At 54.4% G+C, this 9,353-nt stretch overlaps 1 protein-coding gene across 2 annotated transcripts in view; it reads left to right on the top strand.

The window, feature by feature from the left end:
- The window catches only part of MRC2 (mannose receptor C type 2), a 51,175-nt gene extending 48,550 nt beyond the window's left edge, over positions 1-2,625 (top strand). Inside the window, exons 26-30 of one of the 2 annotated variants that reach the window (XM_006912331.3) lie at positions 4-128; positions 458-577; positions 768-947; positions 1,417-1,443; positions 1,555-2,625. In XM_006912331.3, the coding sequence (XP_006912393.1) occupies positions 4-128; positions 458-577; positions 768-947; positions 1,417-1,443; positions 1,555-1,775 (673 nt within the window). In that variant the 3' untranslated portion in view covers positions 1,776-2,625. Of the gene's footprint in view, positions 1-3; positions 129-457; positions 578-767; positions 948-1,416; positions 1,444-1,551 lie in introns of both variants that reach the window. The other variant, XM_015589696.2, reaches the window with a different exon arrangement.
- The last annotated feature ends 6,728 nt before the right edge of the window (positions 2,626-9,353 follow it).

Raw genomic sequence — 9,353 nt, 5'->3', positions numbered from 1 at the left:
AAGCCACCATGGCAGCTGCCCCCAGGACCTGGCGGACTCTGCGTGGATCCCCTTCCGGGAGCACTGTTACTCCTTCCACATGGACCTGCTGCTGGGCCACAAGGAGGCGCTGCAGCGCTGCCAGAGAGGTGGGCGAGGGCAGGCTGGGGCCCGCTGATGGGCAGTGCGGGTGGTGACCCCTCTCGTGGACACTCAGACCCTGTGAATGCAGTCCCCATGCTACACTCGTCCCATAGGCACTCACACATAAATGCCCCCTCACGATCCCACAGACGAAGACCACATGTGACATTACACGTATATGTCCCTACTGTGCGTGCGCACGCACACGTGGATGCACAGAGCACGCCATCCTCCACTCAGGCTGCCAGGGAGGAGGGCTGGGGCCTCTGCGGGGGGCGGCCCTCCTACCCCCAGGAGACCCGGCTGCCCTGACGTGGACCTCTCTTGTGTCCAGTGGGTGGTACGGTCCTGTCCATTCTGGATGAGATGGAGAATGTGTTTGTCTGGGAGCACCTGCAGAGCTCAGAGGGCCAGAGTCGGGGTGCCTGGCTGGGCATGAACTTCAACCCCAAAGGTGGGTGCTGTGTCTGTGAGGCGGAGGGGGTAAGGCCTCAGGCTGGGGAGATGCCCTCCATAGGGGCTGGTGGGGGCAAGGACTTGTGGGAGGGGGAGTCGGTTCTAGAACAGTCCCGCTCTCTCCCACCCGCTACTGACCCGCCCTGTGTCACCTCCCCCCCACCCCCTCATTGCCTTCTTTCCCACAGGAGGCACCCTGGTCTGGCAGGACAACACAGCTGTGAACTACTCCAACTGGGGGCCCCCTGGCTTGGGCCCCAGCATGCTGAGCCACAACAGCTGCTACTGGATCCAAAGCAACAGTGGGCTGTGGCGGCCGGGCACCTGCACCAACGTCACCATGGGCGTAGTCTGCAAGCTCCCCCGAGGTGAGCGTCCTGGAGGGCACACTGCTCGGCCTCCTCCTGCCCCCGCGAAGCTGGCGCCGGGGTGGGGCCAGGGGCCGATTCTCATTCTACGGAGGACACAGTGCACGGAAAGGCATGGACAGACAGGCCTGGGGCTGCCGGGACCCTCCCCTGGGATAAACGGGTCTGTAGGAAGGACTGGCTCTTCCTACAAATTTCCAAGCTACACAGCTGACCCATCATTTGCAGTAGTTAAGAGCATGGATGGAGGTCAAGCCTCCGCCAAACCACTTACCAGCTCCGTGACCTGGGGCAAGTTACTTAAACTCTATGGCCTCAGTTTCCTCATATGTAAAATGGGGATGATAACCATACCTACAAGATGAAATGAGCTAATAAAGGGTCTGGCATTCAGGAAGTTGTCTGTATGTCTGCGTATTATTATTACTACTACTACTGTTATTAACTGGTCCCTCCTTCTTCCCTGCAGCTGAGGAAAGCCGCTTCTCCCCATCAGGTGAGTGGAAGGCAGGGCTCTCCCTGCTTTTCCCCTTATTCCGGGTGGGGGGCGGCGGGCTTCCCGGTGGTGGTGGGGCTTCTTGACCGAGTGTCCATCCTGCCACAGCAGCGCTCCCGGACAGCCCTGCAGCCCTGGTGGTGGTGCTGATGGCAGTGCTGCTGCTCCTGGCTCTCCTGACTGCGGCCCTGATCCTCTACCGGCGGCGACAGAGCGTTGAGCGGGGGGCCTTCGAGGGCGCCCGCTACAGCCGCAGCTCCTCCAGCCCTGGCGAGGCCACTGAGAAGAACATTCTGGTGTCTGACATGGAAATGAACGAGCAGCAGGAGTAGAGCCAAGGGCGTGGGCAGGGCCCCCACCAGCTACCAGTCCAGATGCCTGCGGAGGGGTGTCCTGGGGAGCCCCTGCTGGGAGCTGGGGCTGGGCAGGGCTTGGGCTGCTGGGGTCCCTCCCTCCCATGAGGGCTGGACTGAGACCTGGCTGAGTGCAGTGTGGCGTTTCCCTTTTTGGGGGCCTAAGGTCTTATCACCTGGGCCTGTGCCCCGACAGTAACCAGAGGCAGGACGAAAGCCTCTTTCTGCCTCTTTCTCCCCAGGCCCCCTGCCCAGGCCTGCTGACCCACACCCAGGACCCGCCCAGGACCCCCCTCTCCCCACACAGCCCGAGGGGCCTCTGCTGAGCCCTCAGCCAGCCTGTCGCTTCTCTCCTTCCTACCTGGCAGCCTCAGCTCGAGCCCCTCACCCCAACCCCTTTCCCCACTTCCCACCTAGCCCTTCTTTCTGAGCCAGGGCCCTTGGGCTTGGGGAGTCCTCTTGCTCATGGTGGGGGTCCGCTGAGGGCTCTAAGCATCATCACTCCTGTGCCTGCTGGGGTGGCCTCAGGGCGTGGTAGGAAGGGCCTGGGTCGGGCCTGAGAACCCGGACACCACTATGGTGTCAGCTGGGCTGGAGATGGGACTGGGGAGAGACACCCGACCTCCTGGGGGTGACCGGGCTGGGCTGGGGTGTCATCTCCTGCCGGTCGGGGGAGGGCTCTGTCCTGGTGCCACGGCGCAGGACAGTGCGTGAACATGGACTCAAAGACATGGTCCTTTTTTGTAGTTAATTTTTTAAATGTGCCATTATTGTCAAAAAAAAAGGAAAAAAGCAAAGCAAACAAATAAAACACCTTTAAGAGGCTTGAGAGAGAAGGGTCCCTGCCTTGTCCTGTTGGGAGCTGTTTTCCTTAAGTTGCTTTAGAGAGAAATGCAGTGTTTGAAGCCTGCATCGTGCACCATTTTGCTTCCATCTCTGGGCCCCGGCCTGTTGTGTGGGGGGCCTCGCCTTTCTGGGCCTGTTCACCCTTTTTCCCTGGTCTTGGGGATTTCTGTGGGGGCAAGAGCTCAGGAGCCACCTGACAGCCGGGTGAGCTCCGGCAACTCAGCTCAACTTTCAGCTGGTGTAAAACGGGAGCCTGGGGCTCACCTCTCGGGGTTGCTTTGAGGGTATTTGAGGATTAAGTGAGATCATCTGTGCAAAGCAGAACAGCGCCACAAGCTCATGCAGTAAGTGCCCCCATAAACGCCAGCTGCTACTGTTATTGCTGGGTTGTGGCTCCCAGGGGAGCATTCCAGGTGCCCAGGCCAGTCCTGGGTGGGGGCTCCACCTCACCAGCCTTTCAGGGCAGCCATCATACCTGCTTCGAGCTTTGGGAAAGTGCACACTTGTCCTTGGGAACTTGGGCTCTGCACCCACACAGAGGCAGGGGCGTGGGTCTCAGGATGTTCCCCCGACCTGCCTTCGCTCATCCACTCCAGCTGATACTTGAGATGGAGAAACAGCAGCGAACAGAGATGGCCCTGCCAACGAAGGATGGTCAGCCCTCCCAGGTCAGCCAGGTGCCACGAGGAAGGCTAACGCAGGCCAAGGGGAGGGGGTGATAGTTTGGATATGGGCTGGGGAGGGTCTCACCAGAGGAAGGTGAGGGAGTGAACAATGCAAATATCTAGACTGGGTCTGGGCACAAGGAATAGCAAGTACCCAGGCCCTGCTGTGGGGTACCCTGGTGCTTTGGGGGACCAGCAGGAGGCCCTGGCTGGTTGGAGCTTGAGGAAGGGGAGCGTGGAGGGGCGGGGGCGGGGAGATCAGCAGAGGGCCCATTGCCCAGTGGGAGAGATGTGGATGTTGGTTTAATAGTGGGAAGTCAGTGGGAATGGCTAATCTGATTGACCTTTTAAGAAAGCGGTTTGGCTCTTGGTCAAATTCCGTGTGTGTGTGTGTGTGTGTGTGTGTGTACGTGTGTACGTGTGTACGTGTTTTGTCTTGTTCATGAATTTTTAAAACAAGTTTCTACTTCTCTGAATAGGTAATAGCGTCACATGGGTCAAAGCCCAAATGATATAAAAAGATACACACTGAGAAGTCTCCCTCTGTCCCCATCCGGCCTGTGCCCCGCGCCCCTACAGGTAACTTCGTTTCCTGTTCATCTTTCTGGTATTCCTCGGTGAAAATACAAGCAAACCTGAAGGCCAGATTTGTCCGAAGGGCGAGCAGACACAGGGGTTGTATGTACTGTTGGAGAGGACGAAGGAGTCAGGAATTGCTCCCAGAACTTTAGGCCTGACAGCAAGGTGAATGGGGTGTTATTTGCTGAGTCGAGAGCCCCAGTAGGGGCTCGTGAGCTGCTTTGCTGAGGCCAAGCCCAAGACCCTCCTCCAGCCATCCCCTCTGCAGCCCCAGCGGCAGCAGCAGGACCCAGGGAGGGGGCTGGTCACTTTAGGGAGGGAGCCTCCATTCTATGGGGGGTCCATAATGATGAACCCACTTCACCCTGAAGCGATTCAGTCTCCAAACTCAGGAACAGCCTTCCATTATGAGTTGAGTGCCACAGCTCAGCTGCAGGAAGTCACCCTGAGGCAGAAGCCCTTGTCATGGGCTCCTGGGGTGGCAGGAGCAGCTAAGGAAGTGAGGACCCAGATAGCCAGGGCTGTCTGGGGGGCAGTGGCTGGTGAGTGTCCAGAGGTTTAAAATCGCTCCAGAAACACCTGTCCTCACTACTCTTTCCTTTCTTAGCCCAGCCCCGACCCGCAAGCATTTCAGACAGCTTCACGGGGCCCTGGGGGTACCCCACAGACCTTGTCCTAAGCCTCCTTGCTGAGGAAGGGGGGCACCAGAGGAGGATACCGGCCATTTGCCTCTGGCTCCAGGGCAGCCCTGCTGCAGTAGAGCACGTGGCCGAGCTGCTTTTCTTTCTGCTCGTTTCAGTTCACTCGACATTAAGCACCTCCTCCACATGCCATCTCTGCTATCTGAGGACTACCCTGAGACCCGTCCCCGTGGGCCTCGGCAAAGGGTGCTCGTGTGCCAGGCACCGAGCCCACCCTTCACTGGCAGGGCCAACCTGGCCCAGGTCTGGCCACCTGGATTTTCAGTGACAGCTCACCGAATCCATGAACGGATGAGCGAATGGTGTCAGGCCTTTCACAGCCTCTTCTTGTCAGGGCAGAGATGCCTCCTCCCCGGTGTCCTGGCAGAGCCGGCCTGGACCAGCAGGCAGTGCTGTGAGGCCGCAGGGGCAAGCAGCTGGCCGGCAGTACCACGTGGCTCTCCTGGAACACTGCCAAGCTGCCTGAGCCCTGCCAAGCCGCCTGAGCCCTAGGGCTTGAGTTTGCTGCAGGGACAAGGTAAAGCTTTCATCTTGAAGGAAGACCCCGAGAAAGGAAGGCAGGAAGAGGGAGGGAAAGGGAAAGGACTTGGAAGAAATACGGAGAGGCTGCAAGGGGGACCAGCGTGAGATGAAAGTGCCCAGATGTTCAGCTCTGGCCTGATGTTCTTTATCTTAGGGGCCTGGGCTGCCAAGAGCCCCAGGAAAGGGCTGACTTTAGTCTTGAGCTGCAGATTTCAGTCTGTCCTTGTCTAGAAAAGCAAGCGGGCTGCTTTTCCAGACAAGGAGGGACGGAAAGGAGCGACGCAGCAAGCAGGTACTTCCCACTCGGAATGGATTTGGTGCTGGCAGTGCCCAAGCTGGACTATCTTCCAAAAGTGGCTGATGGCAGAACTTTAGTTTTGACCCTTTTAAAGGGAAATCCCGGTCAACGAAGGTTTTCTGAAATAGTCAGCATTTGTGCCTTTGCTCCTCTAAGCTGTGAGGCCTTACAGGGTCTGGGGCCCTGGTCCTTGTCATCGTGTGTCCTGCTGGCTTATGCAGAGATGCCCTTCTGTTGCCTTTCTCTGTCTCTCTCTGGGTCTTGGGAAATTTTAGATGGTGTCTTTCCTCGTACTGGGGCCGCGAGGGACTCAGGACACTGCCTCAGACATGCCATTCCTCCAAGATAATGCTGCCCTGTTCCAACTGCTTTCCGTGAATTAACTCGCTTTGTCCCGTCGACACGCCACGAGGTGGGGGCTGTTGCCACCTTTACAGATGAGGAAACTGAAGCACAAAGAGAAGAACTTGCCAGGCCGCCTCTCCTCCGGCCTCCCTGCACCACAGAAAGTGTTGGGGGGTGGGCAGCAAGCACTGGAGAGCCCCCCGCTGCAATCTTGCAGTCAGATTCAGACTTGAGAACTGTCTGAATCTATCATCTCTGCTGAGGGCTTCAGAAGCCTATTTTGGGTTTAGGGCTAAGTGTGAGCTTTTCCCCCTGGTTCTTGTGGCAGCGGAGGAGAGATCCAGGTTCTCCCACTATCCGAAAGTAGAGCGTTCCCGCCGACCCTTCTGTAGCCCTAAATGGTGTAAAGCAGAGAAACAGCCACCACTCACTTACACGGGAACGTTTTTGAGCATCCCAAGACCCAACATTCAGCGCACACACGATGTCTTTGATCCATTCACCGTGATTGAAATGCTTAATTAAGTTTGGGTTTTACGCCCTTTGAAACACCCTCACGACCTCTCTGCTCTCTTGAGCATTTCTGGTACCTTCGGCACATCTTGCTAACGGTGCACAGCATAAATCGACATAAAGCTCAGGTAGTTCACGGCTCTGGTGGCTCACGCTGAGCCGCCGCGTGGAGCACCCAGGGAGGGAGCTTGGCGGCGCCACTTCTGCTGCCCAGGGTGCGCTGTAAAACGAACACTGTATGTTATTTTCACTTTTCGCCTTTTTTTCCATGAAAGTGACACGCTGCTTTGGACGATTTCTGGTTAGCAAAAACAGGTACTGATGTAGGTCTTAAGGCGAAGCGGCGGAACAGGAACTTTTGAGAAGCAGGAGGAGCTGTATCAGGGGAGCCTTGGTGTCGGGGCAGGGCCATGGGGTATAAGGTGTGTAGAATTGCAGAGATATTGTAAAGCTCACCTGCGTCTCCCCAACTCGAGTCGGCCCACCCAAGACAATGAGCAATGGGGTATGCTCCCCTTCTACTACCTGTTCTTCCGGGTCTCACTTCCTTCATCTCACCAGTCTGGGGGTGGCTTTGGGTAGCTCCCTGTGGCCGTGTGTAGACGCTCAGCGCCCTGACCTGGCCTCAGGGGCCCCCTGGCTCCCCCGCCCAGCAACCCCATTACATCTGCGCATGTGTCCCTCCCTCGCCTCTCTGCCTGGGCTCCACCAGCCTTTGAGGCCCTTTCTCCTCCACGAGCCTTGGCTGCATCCATTCCCCTGACTTCTGGAGCTGGTTAAGGGTGGATGTAATCCTCTCTCTCAGGCAGGCCAGGAGCATGGCCTTGGCCAACAGACCGACTTACACCCTGTAAACTTGAGCATATCACTTAACTTCCTTGAGCTTAGCCTTTGTGATGGTTAATTTTATGTGTCAAGTTGACTGGGCTAAGGGATGCCCAGATGGCTGATAAATACTATTTCTGGGTATGTCTGTGAGGGTGTTTCCTGAAGAGATTGGCATTTGAAATGATAAAGACTATCGCCCTCCCCTGGGTGGATGGGCATTTTCCAATCCATTGTTGGCCCAAATAGAGCAAAAAGGCGGAGGAAGGGCGAATTTTCTCTCTGCTTGAGCTGGGCCACCCATCTTCTCCTGCCCTTGAACATCAGGGCTCCCGGCTCTTGGACCTTCAGACTTGGACGTGGACTCATATACGGTTGGTTCTCTGGGTTCTCAAGCCTTCAGGTTTGAACTGGAACTACATCACCATCTTTCTGGGGTCTTGGCAGATCGTAGGATTTCTCGGCCTCCGTGATTGCATGAGCTGAAACCGCATAATAAGTCTCTTCCTGTTTATCTCTATATATCCTATTGGTTCTGTTCTCTGGAGAACCCTAATGCAGGTTTCCTCCCATGTAACATGAGGTTAATAATATCTGCCTCACAGGCTTATTGTGAAGATTAAAGAAAAATGTAGAGTGCTTATTCTCCAGCCGTATCTCATAGGAAGTGCTCTGTAAGTGGCACTGTGGGCTCACATTACCTCGATTTGGCATTTTCTATATGTGTCCTGTCGCCCCATTAAGACTGAGCTCCAAGAGGGTGGGCATTGTGTGTTTCTTCTGTGTCCTCACAACCTGGCACACAGTCGATGGCTGATAAATGTTTGAGGGTCGTGATGCCAGCTGCCTGAGGAGGCAAAAGCTTGGAAAGGCCCCGTGTTTCAGCCATTGTGACTCAACCTCTGATAGATTTTGGCCATATTTATTTAGTCATAAAGGGGAAAGATAGCCCTTTTCATCACTGTTTTTTAATAAGTTAGCTTTGGTCTTTCTGGCATCTCGGGCCATGAGAAGCCCCATTGGCAGACGCCTGGGCTACTGTGATGTTGAATGAATGGCACGATGGTGGGTAGGTGTCAGTTCACCTCAGACCTCAGAGGAGGCACTCCTGGTTGTGTTGGGAAATCTCTAAAATATTTTTCCGAAGAAAGAGCTTAGTTTTCAAAACCCCGCGGGCTGATGTAAACCTGTGATGGTCTCAGTGTAGCTGCCTCAAATACTGTTCCGTCTTCCTGTGGATTTGACTCGTCAGGATATTTACATGGCCCGCTCAAATTCCATCCAGGTTTTTATAAAACTTATTTTAAAATATGCATTGTCCCTTCTTAGACATTTCTCCGTATATTGTCCCCTGGACAAATCTTTTTCTCTGCCGTCGACTTTAAAGTTTATCTAAAAAATAAAGGCCCGTGTTCTCGTAGAATGGTTAGGGCTTGGGGTACCATTTGTGAAGGGAAGAACTTGAGATTTTAGGAATTTTATTTACTTCATGAGATATTTTCAACTTGAATGGCCCTTCCAGGCTCTTTGAACATTCAAAGATATCTGTTTTGATCTTTGATCTTGGGTGTAGGCTGCCCCGTTGAATCTACTTGTTTGTAGTAATTGAGTCACTTTGTTTAACTGTCTAATATAGGAGAATGGAACAAGATTTTGAGGTAATCCGAGTTCAGTTTTCCTAAAACCCTGTTGGCACCTTACATAATTCCTCTCCGATAAAATCCTCTTTGCAGCAAAATCTGCAGTGGCCACTCCTGGCCTGAGGAGTGGGAGTCTTAGAGGGGACGGGGAGAAGCACGTCTTTTCCCTCAACATTGCCTTTCTCTTCCTCATCTCTCTCTGTTCCTTCCTGCAGTCTTCAGAAAACTCACTGAGGAATATTTTACAATTAGACCATAGAGTTCACCCATTTAAGTGCACAGTTTAATGAACTTTAGTAAAGTCATCCAGTTGAGTAAACCTTAGCGTGAACCAGCTTTAGAATGCCTTCTTCATCACACCCAAACTCGTCTTGAGCTGCCTGCAGTCAACCTCTGCTCCTCGTCCCAATGCCCTGCGACCGCTGATCCTTCTGTCTCTAGACTTTTGCCTTTTCTAGAAATTGCATATAAATAGAATCATACAACATGTAGTCTTTTGTGTTTGGCTTCTTTCACTTAGCATAGTGTTTTTGCATGTATCAGTAGTTCGTTCCCTCCATCCTTTATTATTCTCTCTCTCTCTCTCTCTCTCTCTCTCTCTCTCTCTCTCTCACACACACACA

Source organism: Pteropus alecto, unplaced genomic scaffold, assembly GCF_000325575.1.
Source record: "Pteropus alecto unplaced genomic scaffold, ASM32557v1 scaffold134, whole genome shotgun sequence".
Taxonomy (NCBI): domain Eukaryota; kingdom Metazoa; phylum Chordata; class Mammalia; order Chiroptera; family Pteropodidae; genus Pteropus; species Pteropus alecto.
Note: the sequence above shows the minus strand (reverse complement) of the source record. Positions and strands in the feature narration are given on the sequence as shown.